At 39.4% G+C, this 19,682-nt stretch overlaps 1 protein-coding gene across 7 annotated transcripts in view; it reads left to right on the top strand.

The window, feature by feature from the left end:
• The window catches only part of ARID4B (AT-rich interaction domain 4B), a 146,859-nt gene that overhangs the window by 124,738 nt on the left and 2,439 nt on the right, over positions 1-19,682 (top strand). For 5 of the 7 annotated variants that reach the window (XM_053667866.1, XM_037167982.2, XM_053667867.1 and 2 more), the window contains 5 exons: positions 540-738; positions 6,255-7,466; positions 12,600-12,713; positions 15,182-15,397; positions 17,981-18,127. In XM_053667866.1, the coding sequence (XP_053523841.1) occupies positions 540-738; positions 6,255-7,466; positions 12,600-12,713; positions 15,182-15,397; positions 17,981-18,127 (1,888 nt within the window). Of the gene's footprint in view, positions 1-539; positions 739-6,254; positions 7,467-12,599; positions 12,714-13,465; positions 13,622-15,181; positions 15,398-17,980; positions 18,128-19,682 lie in introns of those variants that run through there. The other 2 variants (XM_053667868.1, XM_053667869.1) reach the window with 2 other exon arrangements.

The following is a 19,682-nucleotide window of genomic DNA, read 5'->3' as shown; positions in this document are numbered from 1 at the left end:
CAACCTACACAGATTTTTATAGTCAGATGTTCTGATGCTTTACTGCCCCGTGCCGGAACCCTGGGTGGCACTGCCCCTCTCACTCCCCAGTGTGTCCAGCTTATCCACCCACAAATGTGGGACATTGTGGTCCACCTGCTGCGTCCTCACCCGCCCAGTCTCAGGTTTTAAAACTACCAGGTTGAAATTGTGTTTCTTTTTTAAGTGAATATGTAAGCCTATTTTGATTTAATTTTGAAGAGTTTATAACACCAATTGTTAGTAATGTGGAGGCTTGCTAGTCTTGGCTATTTGGTTGCTAATTTATTTTAACTAGGTAAATGATAAATATTAGACAAAAACTTTTTGCTTATTCTGCAGTGTTTGTTAAACAACTTTGAAAAACATCTCTGGCTCTATTTGAGGGGCTTTTCATGTATTTTTATGTTATTTAGTAATACATTTTATAACTAAAGAACTAAAATTAGTATTAACAGTGTTACTAATAAATATGTCATGATAAATTATGACTAACATGAAATATTTTTTCTTTAACCTAGAATAAATTAGACAAAGAAAAAGACAAAGATGATAAATATTCTCCCAAAAACTGTAAACTTCGGCGCTTGTCAAAACCACCATTTCAGACAAATTCATCTCCTGAAATGGCATCTAAACTGGATCTTACTGATGCCAAAAACTCTGAAACAGCTCATATAAAATCCATAGAAATTACTTCTATCCTCAATGGACTTCCAGGTAAATGTAACACATATACTAGTAAGCAAGTTGTTGTTGTTTGTTTTGGAAATCAAATTCCATAAAGGTAATTCAGTGACACTTATCAACTTGTTTTTCTAACTGAGCCAGGGTTTTTTTTTGCCTCTGTTATTACTTGAAATAAAATCAGTTATTGATTGAGGCTTGGAAATATTCCTGTTAATATACTCGGGGACACCATTAATTTTAGTTAAGTTTAATGTTCACCCTGTTGTACTGATACTGTGCTTTTTTTCAGGTACCATCCTTTCTGTTGCCGTATATAGTTTGTATTATGCCATAATAAACCATGAAATTATGTTGACTTTTTGGGTAAAGAATAATTAACTTTGCTTATCTTGATTACATTTATTACATTCTCTTTTTATGATGGCATCACTGCTTAATATTTAAGGCAAAATGAAGTCTAACTGTTAATAAAAGTGTTGAGGACAGGTGGAGGGGGAGATTTAGTAAATCTGTTGGGCAGGGATCTGGTCTATATCTCCCCCCAAATATTTTATATTTGTCATAACTTGAGTTCAGGTTTTTTAATAATTTTGAGTGTAATGGAAATTGGTTTTTGTTTCATTTCAGATGGATATTTACATGAACTCATTTTATAAGCCAAATGCTTTAAATATTTTAAAGCATTTTTCATAATTTTCTAATGTATTAGACATGCAGAACAATATATGGGAAAGTATATATATGTAATTTAAAGGATAATAATGTGAACATTTTTATATGTATCACAGTGGTAAATGACTAGTAATTAGTTAAAATAATTCTGATTTGTCTAACCATTAAGCTGTACACCTGAAGCCAATACATAACAGTCAACCAAAGATGCCTTCATGCCATTCAATGAATGTAATAAAAATGCTGGTAAAAATAGCATTTGCATTGAATTTGGAGTAGAAAATAGAATCAGTGTGAATTATTAATAAAAAAATAAACCTCAAAAAAATTTAATGCGTCTTTCCCAGAAGTAATTAATATTCTGATTTTAGTGTAATAATTACTTTTTTTAGATGTGTGTGTGTGTGTGTGTGTGTTCCTAAAGAGGATAATTGTTTTAAAAAACTAAGTAGCAGTCTTAAGCTTAGCTGTATAAGAAAAAATACTATTTTCACTTAGACGAAGACTCCCTGAGAATATTATCCGAAGAGTCTCCAGGTCATTTTCTGGTTTTATGTTCCACTTCTCGAAGAGTTTACAAAAGACATTTTAAGGGAAGTCAGAGGGGGCAGGGTCATAAGGGAGTTGGGGAAACATCAGTTCTCACTGTACAAGATGTAGTCTTACTGGATGATCAGCAGGAATATGCTCGAGGGGTGTAGTAAGCTGCTCTGGTTTTTTTTGTTTTTGTTTTTGTTTTTTTTTGATTCTAGGCTTATCATATATATCTCTAGCTTTCAGGTGTCAGTCAAAACAAAACGCTTTTGGTAGGTAAAATGATGTTATCAGCTGATTCAGGATTGGCTCATGAGATGTGGAGAGGAGAGGAGAGCGGGAAGTTGATCACCACATGGTTAAAACAAGCTAAATACAGATAAACAGTGTAGTCAAGTTCAGAGACTCAGACTGGATCCCTTTGGCAGTAACCCAGTGCTAGTCTGATCTGGTTTTCTTCTGCCCCTGGTACAGGTTCTCTTCCAGGGGAGGTCCTATTCGAGGAGACACTCCTCAAAGTACTCCTTGGGATTTTTCATTTTCAGTTGTTTGTGTCTTTTTTACTGTCTCTGGTACCCTTCCATTGTGCTGGAGCACATTCTCTTGTAACTTTTTAAGAAGTCGTTAAGAGGGAAAGTAATTTTTTTTAGAGACTGCATGTCTAAAAATGTCTTTATTCTGTTCATGGTTTAGCTGGGTTCAAAGTTTTTTCTTCATAATATTATTGGCCTTGTTCAATTGTTTTCTGTTTTGGGTTTTTTGTTGTTGTTTTGTTTCCAATGTTGTTTCTGTTTGAAGTCCAGAGCTCTTCCAATTTCTGATGCCTAGTATGTAGCTTGTTTTATATAATCAGTTCATTACAAAAGACATTTAGGTTATTTCTGTTATTTTTCCTATTGCAAACAATTCAACAGTGAGCATCATATTGAGGTATTTTTAACATCTCAGATATTCTCTTTTCCTTGGTGAATTTTATTTTTAGCCATAGATTAAATTAGACACCTCAGATATATTCAGTTAGAAAATGATTATTGCTATGAATGCATCTGTGTATGGGTATACATATATAAAGTAAAATTGAGCCCTGGCCAGGTAGCTCAGTTGGTTAGAGGCTTGTCCTAGTAACCAAGGTTGTGAGTTTGATCCCTGGTCAGGGCACATAGAAGAAGCAACCAATGAATGTATAACAAGTGGAACAATAAATTGATGTTTCTCTCTCCCTCCCTCTCTTTTTCTTTCTCTCTCTCTAAAAGTCAGTTAAAAGAAGAAAGAAAAAGAAAAATTAATCCCACCCGTGAATGTAGAACACAAATAGGAGTTCATACTCTTGGTGTGAGATGGGCTGGGAACAGAGTGAGAAGGGCGGTGGTGGTTGCAGTTGTCTGGAGAAACCACACGTCTCTAGACAGCAGTCTTTCACGTGTTGGCACTAGAGGTGGCCTTGAGTAAATTCGATCCCTGGTGGATTGTCTCGTGGAAACTTGTCCACGAATGAAACTGTCAACACAGTGTTGCCAGTCAAGTTTTAGTAGGTCATCCTTACCTGTGAATAATCAAAGAGAACTCCAACATAAAAGATGGAGACAAAAACAGACGGAAGAAATGACCTCTGAACAGAGGGATAATGAAGGTAACGAAAAATGAACTGTTACGTCTCTGATTATGAAATAATCTCAGACAACCTGTGAGTATCTGCTGATTACTAAGTAATTGCAGAGAACCTATAAGTATCTGGAAACCAAGAATGACATGAAAAGGAACAAAGAACAAGAAAACCTTGAAGTTAAAAATTGAAATTAAAGTTCAGTAGAGCACTTAGAATTTAAAATTGAGGAAATCTTCTAGACAGTATAAGAGGGCAGTGATAGAAATTTTAGAGAAAAGTGACACAGTATCAATGTAGGAACAGAAGTTAGCAAGTCATCGTACACACAAACTGTTCTTTGCATGTACTCATGTGTTTATGTCTCTTTGTGTGTGTGTTTTGTTTTGTTTTAATCTTCAGAGGGGAAGGGAAGAAACATCAATGTACGGTTGCCTCTCGTAAGTCCCCTGCTGGGAACTGGCCTGCAACCCAGGCATGTACCCTGACTGGGAATCGAACCGCGATCCTGTGGTTTGCAGGCCAGCGCTCAATCCACTGAGCTACACCAGCCAGGGCTCTTTGTGTTTTATGTTGGGGATACTCTAGCACTGCTTTTAAAATCACCTCTAATACCATGAGGAATCAGGAGGCCATGAAAACATCTGGTTATGTGTCACTAAAAAATGAATTAAAAAATAACAATAAAAAGCCAACTAGAGTTTTGTTATGAACTGTCTCACAACTGTATTATTGATTTGGTGATTTGTACCTCATTCCTTAGCAAGTATTAAATATAGAGCTTGTTTTCTCATTCTCTTCCTTGGGGAGGGGAGCGGTATGTGTATCTGACTAATGTCAAATAAGCCTTGAGGAAGGGAGAAATTAGCAAGTAACTAAAAGAGAAAATATGTTTAGAACTGACAGACGTAAATTTTTAAATGGAAAGAGCCCACCAAGTACTTGAAGTAATGAAGAAAAAGCCATGCCCGAGTGCATTATAATATTATATAATAGGACTACAAGAGTCACCACAAAGGAACAAGAAAACAAATGAAAGTAGTGCTTTCAAGACAACATGCAAGGGAGTCAGTTGTACCTTCAAAATTTTGAAGGAGAGTAATTTTCACCTTGGAATTCTGTACCTGAGTAAACTGGTCATCACATAATGAAGTTTGAGGGTCAGGATGTATTCAGACATGTATTAAGGACAGAGAATATTTTTTCTCCCATGTACCTGTTTGAGGAAACAGCTTAGTAATGTGCTCCAATCCCATGTGAGAATAAACCAAAGAAAAAGGGAAATGTGAGACTGATTTAACAGTGGGTCCAGGTCAAAAGAAAGCGCGCGGGGGTTTCTGGCATGATGGCTGCCAGAACTGACCCAGAGGGCAGCCTGTTGGGCGGAGCAGAAAACAGGCCTCCAGAGTAGAGATTCGGTGAGGAAGGACGCTGGATAGGATGCTTGGCTTAATGGAGCAATTGAAATAAATGTGAGAGACATAAAAAAGGAAGACATAACGTGTAGAAAAGGATATTAGGAAACTCTTGGAAAAATTAGAGGCTATATAAGAAGGAAAATATCAAGTGTACTATTTATTTTTGCAGTGAACCACATTGATGGATGTTATAAATACTACAATTGACATGTATATAAATAAAGTATGGGGAAAGGGAGGATAAAGATATTAATAAGAGAAAATCCTCATTGCTTAAAGCAGGCTAAACTTCATAAATCAGCAAATAGAATACTGTCAGAAGGAATAGTTATAACCATATATATGTATTGCTTTGATAATTTAAAAATTTAGTCATGCAGATGCACATTGTAAAGTTAAAGCATTTTTAACCATCTTAACCGTATCGTATCAGTTGCATTTTTACTTTTAACAAACTTAGCTAAAGAACGTACTACATGAATTACTCAGTACAGTGTTATAGTTAAGATTTTGAATTCTGGAGTCAAGTGACTTAGATTTCATCTTGACTTTTTCTAGCTCTTTGGGGTAGTTTAACCACTCTAAATTCTAGTTTTCTAAACTATAAAACAGGGCTGATAAAAACATACACCTCACAGCGTTATTGTGATAGTGAATGAGAATATATGTGAAAAGCGTATCAGAGTACCTAGCATGTAGCAATTTCTCAGTAAATGTTATGTTAAAGTCATAATAAAACCTATTATTTTTATTCTTAACTGAATTTATTTACTATAACATTTAAAAATAATATGAATATTTTTTACATAAGATCATTAGTTATTTGTGTTGTGTCATTCTTTAAAGAATCTGTTGTGAAAATCCACTGTGTACAAAAATCTTTGAGTACTCAATTGCTACATGGAAAACGAAGGCTACACTTTTGTGAGAATACCAGTTACAGGTTTTGGAGTTAGAACAGCCCGGGACTATATCCTGAGTCCACTGTTTTCTGCTCATTGGTTGGAGAAGTTTCTTTTTTATAATCAGCTTTATTCAGGAGTAATTTACAGACAATAAAATTTATGGCTTTTATGTGTACAACTCTATGAATTATGGCAACAGTATATAGTAATAAAAGTGTATGGCATAATACAGACATTTCCACCATTGGGTGAGTTTCTTTACTCTCTGAAGCTGTTTCCTCACTTGTAAAATGGAATAAAACCCGGAAAGTGGGATGGCTAAAGCAAAGGAGCTAATATATAAAATTCCTGGCACAGAGAAGACATTGTTAGTTGTCTTTAGCATATTCATTTTCCTTACTTCTTCTTTTCCAGCTTCTGAAAGTTCTGCTGAAGACAGTGAGCAGGAGGATGAAACGAGGGTTCACGATGTGGGCAGTAACAGCAAAGAGGAATGTAAATCTGATTATCTGACCCACGCCAGAAATGATCTTCTTTCAAAAGAGCAACAGAACAGTTCATCTTTGCTAGAAGAAAGCAAGGTTCATGCAGATTTGGTAACATCTAAACCAGTGTCAAAATCTCCAGAAAGATTGAGGAAAGATATAGAAGGGTTGTCTGAAGATTCTGATTATGAAGAAGACGAAGTCACAAAAAAGAGAAAGGATGTCAAGAAGGACAACACAGATAAATCCTCAAAGCCACAAGGAAAACGTGGAAAAAGAAGGTATTGCAATACAGAGGAGTGCTCAAAAACTGGATCACCCAGCAAAAAGGACGAGAAGGCCAAAAACAAAGAAACGCTTTGCATAGAAAACAGTAGCAACAGCTCCTCAGATGAAGATGAAGAAGAAAAATCAAAAGCAAAGCTGACACCAACTAAAAAATACAATGGTTTGGAGGAAAAAAGAAAATCTCTGCGGACGACTGGTTTCTATTCAGGATTTTCAGAAGTGGCAGAAAAAAGGATAAAACTTCTAAATAACTCTGATGAAAGACTTCAGAACAGCCGAGCTAAAGATCGAAAAGATGTCTGGTCAAGTATTCAAGGACAGTGGCCTAAAAAAACGCTGAAGGAGCTCTTTTCAGACTCTGACACTGAGGCTGCGGCCTCCCCACCGCACCCTGCCTCTGAGGAGGGCCCCACTGAGGGGGTCCTGCAGCCTGTGGCCGAGGAGGAGAGCTGCTCCCCCAGCACCGAGCTGGAGACCCCAACGCCTGCCAGTGCCGATAGTCAGCCCCCCGAGGAGAAGCCCATGGAAGTCAGTGACAGAAAAGCAGAGTTTCCAAGTAGTGGCAGCAATTCAGTGCTCAATACCCCTCCTACCACCCCTGAGTCGCCCTCCTCAGTCACTGTCACAGAGGCCTGTCGCCAGCAGTCTTCAGTCACAGTATCAGAAGCGCTGGCCCCAAACCAAGAGGAGGTCCGGAGCATCAAGAGTGAAACCGATAGCACCATTGAGGTGGACAGCGTTGGGGGGGAGCTACAGGACCTGCAGTCGGAGGGGAACAGCTCGCCCACGGGCTGCGACGCCAGTGTGAGCTCCAGCAGCAGCGCTCCACCCGAGCCAGAGCACCCCGAGAAAGGTGAGGGGTGGGTGGCCTCATCTGGGGTGAGCATGGGGAGAGTGGAAATCGGACCAGTAATTTGAGTAGTGAATAGTGGAAGGCATCTCAAAGCTCGAGGAGGATCTGATGTCCTTGGCACCAGGCTGCTGTCCAGACCTGTCCGAGAGTTCATTGTACCCCAGTGGACTTGAGCAGCTTAAATATGTTTCTGGAACGTTCTCTTTGCTATTGTAATGTGCAGTTTGTCACAGAGGGTTTGGTTTATGGACAGAGCCCTCCACCCCTAACCAGATGCTGTGCGTAGGGGTTTGGAGCAGCCGCCTGTCCTGGTATGGCTCTCCCCCCCAGACAGCACACTGGCTCTCAGCTCTGACTGATGGGCGTGCGTCTGTAGAGGAGTGTGGTGCGCTGCTAGATGCGCAGCTGCAAGTCGAAGGACCAGTGTGTACGTTAAAGCCTGCACTGATACTTTTTGATTTTCTGTGATGATGTTAAAAGTGGAAATTCAAATTAGTACTTTGCAAAAGTTTTGGTACTTTTTGAGAGTGCTATTGCTGTACTTCTGTCATCATTTTTCTTACCAACCACTTCATTTGGGTGTCAAAACCATAATACTCTAGTCTGATAGCTGGCTTCAAAGCACACTTTTCCATTGTGAATACAAAGTACCAGGTAGGGTGTGTATTTTATGTAACATACCTCATTTTATTAGGCTAGCTTTGGGTTTTTAGCTAAGCTTAAAGAGATAGAAAAGTCCCAATTTTCTCACACAAATCTTTTTTTCCCCCAGCTTTATTGAGGTAATTGACACAACCTTGTCACACAAGTCTTAACTTAAAACATTTATCCTTGAAAAATAAGTATTAAGTAAAAAACGCAGCCTTTGTTAACATAGCCTTAACTTAGATGATTAGAGAGGCTTTCAACAATAATATGATAAAATTTTAATGATTATAATTCTCAAGAGATTGTACCCTTGCCCTGGCTGGTATAGCTCAGTGGATTGAGCGCTGGCCTGCGAACCACGCAATCGCGGTTCAATTCCCAGTCAGGGCACATGCCTTGGTTGCAGGCCAGGTCCCAGCAGGAGACACACAAGAGGCAACCATACACTGATATTTCTCTCCGTCTCTCCTTCCCTTCCCCTCTAAAGATAAGTAAATAAAAATTAAAAAAAAAAAAGAGATTGTACCCTTAACTGTGTTCCTCATATTTTATGAAAGATTAAAATTTTTTTAAAAAGATTAGGTAGTCCTAGCTGGTATGGCTCAGTGGATTGAGTACCAGCCTGCAAACCAAAGGGTTGTTGGTTCGATTCCCAGTCAGGTCACATGTGTGGGTTGTGGGCCAGGCCTCCAGTGGGGGGCACAGGAGAGGCAACCACACATTGATGTTTCTCTTCTTCTCCTCTCTAAAAAGCAATAAAGAAAAATTAGGGTCATCGAGGAACATATATAAAGGACCTATAGACAAAGCCAAAGGAAGGGGTAGGATTGAGGGTGGAAAGTGCGGGGGGCAGTGGTACTGGTAATGGAGACAACTGTACTTGAACAACAATTAAAAAATTGCAAAAAAAATATAAATAAAATTCTTTTTAAAAAAGGTAAGATAGCTTGTCCTTTCATAGAGTAAGTCAATAGTACTCTTTCAAATTTTAATCTTGATTAGGTTAAAAAGTAAGAAACCTATGAGGACTTCAAAATCAGGGCATCAGAGACCATCTGTTTTATCTGATCAAAGCACACAGTATTGTTTTAGAAGTTATATTGTTTGGGGATAAATTTTTCAGTGCCTATTTCATGTGACCTCATTTTAATAAAAGTGTCTGTTGATATTAGAGAATTTACATTATATTAAAACTACAGCCCTGGCTGGTGTAGCTCAGTGGATTGAGCACAAGCCTGTGAAGCAAATGGTTGCTGGTTCAATTCCCAGTCAGGGCACATGCCTGGGTTGCAAGCCAGGTCCCCAGCAGGGGACACATGAGAGGAACCCACATTGATGTTTTCTCCGTCTTTTTTCCCTTTTCCTTAAAAAAAAAAAAAACTAAAAATGTAAGTCTTGCAGTTTAGATTTAGGATTTTCCTCCAGTTTTGTTTACATTAAGCTATTTGTTTCTTGTGGCTGAAAGTTTTCCCAGATTAAACTCCTGAAGAAAAATCAGGCAAATATTTTTGAGAGTTTGTGCTTCAGTACAGTCAATATCTAAGTCACTAGTTTATGTTTCATTTTGTTATATTAAAATAGTTTTAGGAAAAGTTAACAATAGATACAGCCCACTAAAAAAACAGACACTAGGAAGTTGCAAACTTCCATTTTTCACCAAGGAAGCCATGCCTGTTAACTCAAAGTTGATTTTATCATTGATAATAGGACTGAGAAACTTTTTCTTAGCAAAAATGGCATAATTCTATCCTAATATTAATAGTATCATGACATTGCAGTATCTGACATTGGAAGTGAATAGATGGGGCTTTATTCATCTTTGGAAAAAGAACTTAGTCTATAGTGTGGGAGAAAATAGTACACTTAGAATCAGAAACACAGCAGATGCTGAGGACCACATTAGCAAAGAGAAAAATGTAGAGACTACAGTTTGGAGTAGTGATTAATCAGTGAAGCCTGAGCACCAGGGAAGATTAGTGAAGATTCAGGACTTGGGCTAGTCCTTGTGAAGACGAGGTAGACATATGTAATGTTTTTGAATAATTTCTTGCCAAGAGGATGAACCAACTTTGACAACTGTGCTGGATTTGTAAATGTTTTTTTTTGTTAACCAGTGCCATGGGAACTAAGTTATTGTGAATTACTACTAAAATGCATCCCATTATATCATTTAAAATAATGTTAATATCACTATAAGATATATCATTAATATTTCAACCTGTAATTAAATCTTAATATTTTGGTCTTACTGAATCTTAACAAAATTTAGTTTTTATTTTTAGTATATACCTGTTTTTGAATTACTACTAGATTTCATAAATTCTCAGTACTTTATTGAGAGACGTTTTCAGTTTATATCTGATTTTTTAAAACTTTTTATTGATTATGCTATTACAGTTGTTCTATTCCCCCTTTCATTCCCCTCCACCCTACCCCCCATCCCCACCATCACCCCCCCCTTTAGTTTATGACCATGTGTCTCAAGTCCTTTAGATTCTATATTTCCCATGCTATTCTTGCCCCCCCATCTATTTTCTATCTACTGTCTATGCTACTTATTTTCTGTACCTTCTTCCCCCCTTCTCCTCCTCCCACTCCCCTGTTGCTAACCCTCCTTGAGATCTTCATTTCTATGTTTCCACTCCTGATCTAGCTGTCCTTTTAGTTTGCTTTTGTTTTAGGTGTGGTTGTTAATAATTGTGAGTTTGTTGTCCTTTCACTGTTCATGTTTCTTTAAGTTCTTTTTCTTAGATAAGTCCCTTTAACATTTCATATAATAAGGGCTTGGTGATGATGAACTCCTTGAATTTGATCTTATCTGAGAAGCACTTTATCTGTCCTTCCATTCTAAATGAAAGTTTTGCTGAATAGAGCAATCTTGGTTGTAGGTCTTTGGATTTCATGACTTGGAATACTTCTTTCCAGCCCCTTCTTGCCTGTAAGGTCTCTTTTGAGAAATCCGCTGACAGTCTGATGGGGACTCCTTTGTAGGTGACTGTCCCCTTAGCTCTTGCTGCTTCTAGGATTCTCTCCTTCATTTTAATTTTGGCTAATGTAATGATGATGTGCCTTGGTGTGTTCCTTCTTGGGTCCAACTTCTTTGGGACTCTCTGAGCTTCCTGGATTTCCTGGAAGTCTATTTCCTTTGCCAGATTGGGGAAATTCTCCTTTATTATTTGTTCAAATAAGTTTTCCACTGGTGGCTGTGCCTTTCCCCCTTCTGGTACCCCTATAATTCGGATGTTGGAGCATTTAAAGATGTCCTGGAGGTTCCTAAGACTCTCCTCATTTCTTTGAATTCTTGCTTCTTGACTCTTTTCTGTTTGGCCATTATTTGCTTTCTTCTGGTCCACTCCATTGATTTGAGTCCCAGTTTCCTTTTCATTGCTATTGGTGTCCTGTGCAATTCCATTCATTTCAATTAGTTTCGCCTTCATATATTTGTCTAATTTGAGGCTATAATCATCCAGTTCTGTGAGGATCCTGATCACCAGTGTTTTAAACTATGCGTCTGAGAGTTTTGCTACTTCTTCATCGCTTAGATCTATGGGCTCTGGGGCTTTGAGATCTTCTTGCGCCATTTTTGGTCTGTTCGCACCCTTTAAGTGTGAGAACGGCTCCTTGGACTCCCAGGTCGCTGGGTTGTGACGCTGTATGTGGGGGTGTGGTCAGAGCCGGGACGTGGCGACACCCTCTGCTGTTTTGCATCGCTGGGTAGGAGCAGAGCCTTAGGTGGTTCATCTGGACTGGGCCACTCAGAGTCGCTGGGTTATGACGCTGTATGTGGAGGTGGGGTCAGAGCAGGGAGATGGCGGTGCCCTCCACTGCCGCTTGCTGCGGGGACCCGCCGGGCTCCGGTCCAACCACCCACTCCCTCGCCTGTCCACCCGCGCACAAATGCGCGACCACAGTCAACACGCAGCACCGCTCCCCCGCTGTCTCCCCGGCGGTCGGTCGCTTGGTTGCTCACTTGGTCGCTCACTAGGTCCAACCCTGCGCCTGGATTCCACACGCCTGAGTCCGTCTGACCGAGTCCTCCTGTGCAACCCCGCTTCACAAGCCGCTGGTTTCGCCCCTTACCGGTCAGGCTGAAGAATTTGTTGTTAACGGACTTCCGAAAAGTTCAATTTTCCGTGTTCTGGCTGTGTTTTCTGTTGCTAATATTTAGTTGTCTCTAAACTTGGTTGTGTGAGAAGGCACGGCACATCCACCTATGCCTCCATCTTGGTGGAAGTCTGTATCTGATTTTTTAAAGAAGAATGTTCACGCTATTTGCTTTGGAAAAAACTGACATTTTTTGTGTGCAATAAGTCAGCTCCTTAATAATAACTTATTTTTAAAATAATACTAAATTCTGTACTAATTTATAATCTCCTAAAGAACGTGTAGTTTCAGAATTTGTGCTTCTAAAATGTAGCATTAGTTTATACCTAGGAAAAGCTTGATTTTATTTTGTGTTACTTAATAATATCTTTCCTGTTGTAGCTTGTACGGGTCAGAAAAGAGGGAAAGAAGCTCAGGGAGGAGGAAGTTCATCGAAAAAGCAGAAACGAAGCCATAAAGCAACAGTGGTAAACAACAAAAAGAAGGGGAAAGGCAGTAAGTGTGACACCTCTAATTTTTTAAATACAAAAGTTATGGCGGATATGGTGATCACTTCGTAAGGTATATAAACGTTGAATCATGATATAGGCCTGAAAGTAATTATTGCATGTCAATTATAATTTTAAAAGTTATGGCAGATATATTTTTTCTTCATTAAGGAAAAGGTATTCAGGATGTGGGAGAGGTCAATATTTTAATTTTGTCACTACTCTCAAAAAAGTCACACAGAAATCTCCTGATCCTAGGTAATTCTTGGATTAAGCAATTTGGTATTGATTGCTGTTGAATGAGCAGGTAATCCTTTTTAAAATAACATCTAATCTAATATAAATAAGAACATCTCCATTTTCGTTTTGTGTCCCATAGTTCTTTCTCCTTGTCGTTTCACATTATGAAATGCTTCAATTGTGTATTATTTTTTATTATGATGAAAGTGATTGCTTTGTTATTCTTCAAGGCAAAACCAGCCTAGAAGAGAACCATCAATTTAGCCTTAGAGCTTTAATCCCAACAACTCCAGTTACCACCTTTACCTTTGGTACTTCCAGCTGTGTGGCCAGGAGTCGCTATGAACAATATATATGCATTGGTTAAGTGTGCTCTAACTAAAGCCTTAACTTTAGCAATGACTCTGTTCATTGACCTACAGGAATATATATACTGTAATTCTCCTGAGAGCTGCACATTTTATCTCTCTTTTGTAGACAAAGTGAGAAGCAGAAAATATGTAAAGAATTTTTTTTCAGGTGCCCCACACTGACCTCCTGCTGCTCTTCCAGGAGATTCCTGCCACCTCCACTGCCTGACCTTTGCTATCGGCCGGCTTGGCTGCACTTCAGTGCAGAAAAGGGTTATGCGGCCAGCTCCCCGAGGTTCTGCTGAGCCCATATGACTTCCAGGCGGTGAATATGGCGTTCCTTGGGGCCCCGGGCGGCTGTGCTCAGCAAGGCCGTGAAAGCCAGGCTGAGGCAGACCACTGCATCAGAGTGGGGCCAGGCCTTGGGGGCTTCTTTAGGAGTTGCCAGGGGTCCCAGAGCAGCAGTGGGGGGACTGGGAGGGGATTTGATTAAGGAGTATGTTGTGAGTGTGGAGTTTCTTTATTCTAGAAACACCACTATGGGAGGGGTTGCTGTGTACCTTTCCTATCTGGAATATTTTTCAGGCCTTGAGAGCCTAACTATATATATTTTTTGGTAGCTATTGTTAAATGAAAAATCTATTTGATTTTTCATGCCAATTTGATCATCATGTGTTTGGAGTAACTGACAGGATACTTAAAGCATTTCTTACTATACTATGATATTTTTGTCTTCAAGATTTTTTACCATTTAAATGACATTTCCTAAGAGGTGTCATCTTTAGCAAGCCAGTTAATGTCCATATAATATAGAGAGATAGCTGTTAATTGTATTCTCACATTTTAATTATTGGGCTTACACCTTGGTAAATCAGAATGAGGATACCACTCTCTGAAAATAATTTAACTCTCATGGAATCTAAACTAACACTTCGTAATCCAGAAAGGTAATTGATGGGAGTATCGGTGCCATCTCCTAGTCACATGTTGAACTGTCAAGGTGTTAAGTAAGCATTTCCATTCTGTTACTGAGGCTTTAGTCAGCAAAGACAGATGTAACAGAATGTTACATAGACTTCAGAATTTTTCCTAAATCACTGAATAGATTTAGTAGGTTAAAACTGATGGTTTATTCAGTCCTCAAGTTCTGATGTAGGAAATACTAAAGAAATTCACTGTATATATCAAAGTTTAGAGTTTATTCCCAAATAATCTGTATTGAAGATGATGATTAGTGCATCATTGTGGCCAAAGTAGTAGCATACATGTATGCAATCTAAAATGTTAAAATTAAGAAGTTTCTATGATGTTTTTTATAAATTTTCAAATTTATTTATTTTTAGACAGAGGGGAAGAGTGGGAGAAAGAGAGGAAGAGAAACACCAATGTGTGGCTGCCTCTCACGTGGCCTCCACCAGGGAGGCCTTTATTCCCAGGCGTGTGCCCTGACTGGGAATCAAACTGGTGACCCTTTGGTTTGAAGCCTGCATTCAATCCACTGAGTTATATCAGCCAGGGCAATAATAAATAATTTTAAAAGATTCTGTGTTTTATTTTGTATATGTTAACATAATAGAATAAAAAGCCATTTATATAATTTCTGTATATGTAACAGTCTACCAGCTATAATGGGAGATTAGTTGTTTTTTTTTTAACATTAGTGGCAATTCAGGTAAGAAGAAATTTTGTTTTTGTTTTGCTTAATTGTAATGCTGGTACATTTGTACGTGATTATTTTCTAGGTTTTTAGGCAGGATCTATAAAATAAGTTGTTTACTGTAGTAATACATTTAAATGGTTAATTTTAAATTGTCCATTAAAATCTGTGACAAATTCTTTGTTACTTTTCTGGTTACTAATGCTTTTCTTTCTCTTTTTCTTTCAGCAAACAGTAGTGATAGTGAAGAACTTTCTGCGGGTGAAAGTGTGACCAAGACTCAGCCAGTCAAGCCTGTTTCTGCTGGAATGAAGTCACACAGCACCAAGTCTCCTGCCAGGATGCAGTCTCCAGGGAAATGTGGGAAGAATGGCGAGAAGGACCCTGACCTCAAGGAACCCCCTAATCGATTACCCAAAGTTTACAAGTGGAGCTTTCAGATGTGTAAGTGACAGATACTGAATCAACAATCTGTAGAAACTTTATCCCAGTAACTCTTGATGTTAGTAATTCTGAAAAGAGGTTATAACCAAACTTAGAGACACAGTAACCAATTGCATTGTAGAGACTTTGTTTGGATGTTGATTTGAATAAACAAATTGCAAAAAGAAAATGTGTAAGGCAATTGAGGAAAAGTTATTCACATTCCTGACAGTTAAAAATATATACAATTTTAACATTTTGGTGTCTTCCTAGTCTTTTTTTCTAAGTATGATTTTTAATGATATACTGTGGTGATACTGTACATGAATATGGAATTTTAGCACATATTTAGGTTATAAGGTCTTTAATTCTATACACTGATTAGTTCAACAAATATTGTACATATATTGTGCACCAGGCATTGTTCTAGGCTACGAAAAAACCTTAGGGAAACATAATTTACAAGCCTTATTTTTAGTTTTTCTGTCTTTACCTCATTCTACAACTACACTCAATGTTGTTTCTTTTGTATGTTAAAATTTTGTTCAAAAAATACATACTAACAAGGACTTCTGGCCAAGATGGAGGCATAGGTAGACACACTGTACCTCCTCCCACAACCAAAATAAGGACCACAACAATTTAGAAACAAAATAGCAACCAGAACTGACAGAAAATTGAACTGTATGGAAGTCCGACAACCAAGGAGTTAAAATAGACACATTCATCCAGACTGGTAGGAGGGGTGGAGTCGGAGTCGGGGTGGCAGGGCGGAGAGGGATAGCGGCAAAAAAGCGGTGGCACCAGGTGCGCAAGGTAGCAGTTGACAAATCCTGGGCGCACAGGACCGCAGCGGGTGGAACCTGGGCGTGGGGTGGCAACAGGCAGACCCAGTGAGGTGGTGATTGTGAAGTAGGGCATGGTGTACAAGGTGGCTGGTGGACCTGGTGGTCTCACATTTACATGCAGATAAACCAGACAAAACTGGGGAGCAACACAGACCACACAATCTGGGGTCCCAGTGCAGGGAAATAAAACCTCAAAACACCGATTGAAAACACCTGTGGGGGTTGAGGCGCAGGGCAAGACTTTCAGCCCTACAGAAGAGTTTGTTGGAGAGACCCACGGGGTCTTAGAATGTACACAGGCCCATCCACATGGGAATCAGCACTAGAAAGGCCCAGTTTGCTTGGGGGAAATGGCAGAGGGGACTGGGATCCAGCTGAGAGTGGAGCAAGAGCCATTGTTTCCTCTCTGACCCTGCTTCCACATACAGCATCACAACACAGCCACGTGTGTTGCCCCGCCCAGGTGAACACCCAAGGTTCCGCCCCTCATGTATTAACAGGTGCGTCAAGGCAAAAAAAAAAAAAAAAAAAAATGGCCCAAACGAATAGAACATATCAAAGCTCCAGAGCCAATACTTTTAAGCAACCAAGAGATAGCCGACCTATCATATGCACAGTTCAAAACACTGGTGATCAGGGTGCTCGCAGAATTGGTTGAATTTGGTCACAAATTAGATGAAAAAATGAAGGCTACACTAAGTGAATAGAAGGAAAATGTACAGGGAACTAATAGTGATGGGAAGGAAGCTGGGACTCAAATCAGTGGAGTGGACCAAAGGGAAGAAAGAAACCATCAAACAGAAAAGAATGAAGAAATAAGAATTCAAAAAAATGAGGAGAGGCTTAGGAACCTCCAGGATATGTTTAAACATTCCAACATCTGAATTATAGGGGTGCCAGAAGGGAAAGAGAAAGGGCAACAAGTGGAATAATAAAGGAGAACTTCCCCAATCTGGCAAAGGAAATAGACTTCCAGGAAGTTCAGAGAGTCTCAAGGAAGTTGGACCCAAGGAGGAACACACCAAGGCACATCATTATTACATTAGCCAAGATTAAAATGGAGAGAATCCTAGAAGCACCAAGAGATAAGGAGACAGTAACCTGCAAAGCAGTTCCCATCAGACTGTCAGCTGATTTCTCAAAAGAGACCTTACAGGCAAGAAGGGGCTGGAAAGAGGTATTCCAAGTCATGAAATTCAAGGACCTACTTCCAAGATGGCTCTATCCAGCAAAGCTTTCATTTAGAATGGAAGGGCAGATAAAGTGTTCAGATAAGGTCAAGTTAAAGGAGTTCATCATCACGAAGCCCTTATTATATGAAATGTTAAAGGGATTTATCTAAGAAAAAGAAGATAAAATGTGAACAGTGAAATGACAACAAACACAATTATTAACAACAACACCTAAAATAAAAACAAGCAAACTAAGTAACCAACTAATCGAACAGAATCACAGAAATGGAGATCACCTGGAGGGTTAACAATGGGAGTGGGAGGGGGAGAGATGGGGGGAAAGATACAGAGAGGAAGTAGCAGAGATGGCAGGCAGAAGATAGACGGGGAGAAGGCGAGAGTGGTGTGGGAAATGTAGAAGCTAAAGAACTTGTGACACATGGACATGAATTAAAGGGGGGGAATGTGGGTGGGAGGGGGATGTGCAGGGTGGAGGGGAATGAAGGGAAAATGGGACAACTTTAATGCATAATCAGTAAAATATATTTAAAAAATACATACTAATGAGAGTTTTAACTCCATAGCGGACCTTGAAAATATGACAAGTGCTGAACGCATCACAATTCTTCAAGAAAAACTGCAAGAAATCAGAAAACATTATCTGTCATTAAAATCTGAAGTTGCTTCCATTGATCGGAGGAGAAAGCGTTTGAAGAAGAAAGAGAGAGAAAGTAAGTGTTTTGACTCTGCATTACTTAAACAAAAGTAGCTTGTGATTGCACTGTTAAACTCAACATAAGTTTGTATATCATCAGGCAAGTTCTTTAATCTCTGAATATTCCTCATCTGTAAAGTAAAAAAATTTGCATAAAGAATAATTTCTCAAACAATAATGTTCACTTTCATAGAGCTTACAGTCTGCTCCCCCCAAAATCCTCATGCATTTCAGTTAGCGAAAACCACTAAAGAGAGAATGGAGTGGATCTGAGGGAAAGACTTGTCTTGATTTCTGCTCTGTCGCCAAAGCAAAGCACATAATTACAGCAGAAATGTGTTTCCTTGCACTTCGGGAGGCTGGACGTCTAACGTCAGGGTCTCAGCAAGTTTGGTTTCTCCTGAAGTCTGTCCTTGGTTTGCACATGGCCGCCTTCCTGTGGTGTCCTCTGTGCACCGGGAGATAGAAAGAACCTCTGGTGTCAGGTCTCCTTCTTGCAAGGACACCAGTCTTGCTGGGTTAGGGCCTACCCTTATGAACTCACTTAACTTTAATTACTTCTCTGAAGGCCTGATGCAAATACAGTCACATGGAGAGGTAGGTCTTCAACATAAAATTTGGGGGGGCACCATTCAGTCTATAAAAGGGTCCTAGGCTAGAGAACAGAAAGTATTCCCTAAAATAGTTTCTCAGATTTAAAACTGGTGACATTTTGGACCAGATAATTCTTTGCTGTGGGGGGCTGTCCTGTAGGATGTTTAGCATCCTTCATGGCCTCTACCTACTGGATGCCAGTAGCACCTCACAGTTATGACAACCAAAAGTGTCCCCAGACATTGCCAGATACTCCCTCTAGGGGGCAGAATCCCTGCAGCTTGAGAACAACTGCTTTAAGGTGGGAACATTCTTGGTACCTTCAGGAGTGGAAACAAAGTCATTGTGGTGATAAAATGGTAGAAATATCAGCTGAATAAGCATGTGAGGAGTTCAAGCTTCATTCTAAGTAGATGGGCATCTATTTGAAATGACATGATCTATTTATAGTTTTTCAAAGAACTCTGTTTGCCATGTGGAAAGTGGACTCTGGAGGGACAGTGGTAGAAGCAGTGTTGACCAGGGAGCCCCCTGCAGCAGTGAGATGGTGGGAACTTGGACCAGGGTGGTTTCAGTAAAGATGGAGAGCAACGAATTTGAGTTACCAGCACTTGTTGATGGGTTAAATGTGGTGGATGGAGAAGGGGTTTGGGTACTGGAAACAACTGGATACTCCACCCCAGAAATGAGGAATACCTAGAAAATACAGGTTGGTAGGTTGGGGAGCACACTGAGGATGAGACATTCTGTTTTACTGCTGTTGTTTTTTAAAATGCCTACTAGGCATCAACTGGAATGAATGTCTGATAGACAGTGGGATGTTTACGTTTGTAGCTCAGGGAAGAAGTCAGGAGTAGGGATATAATTTTCAAATTGTTTGCATATCTATACTACAGTAGTTACTACAAATGGTTTTTAAAGTTGTTAAGTAAGTCACCTAGGAAAGAAGTATGGGTAGGAAAGCTGGGGTCAGCCAA

This window comes from Artibeus jamaicensis, unplaced genomic scaffold, assembly GCF_021234435.1.
Source record: "Artibeus jamaicensis isolate MK-2021 breed Jamaican fruit bat unplaced genomic scaffold, CSHL_Jam_final contig_473, whole genome shotgun sequence".
NCBI classification, from domain to species: domain Eukaryota; kingdom Metazoa; phylum Chordata; class Mammalia; order Chiroptera; family Phyllostomidae; genus Artibeus; species Artibeus jamaicensis.
Note: the sequence above shows the minus strand (reverse complement) of the source record. Positions and strands in the feature narration are given on the sequence as shown.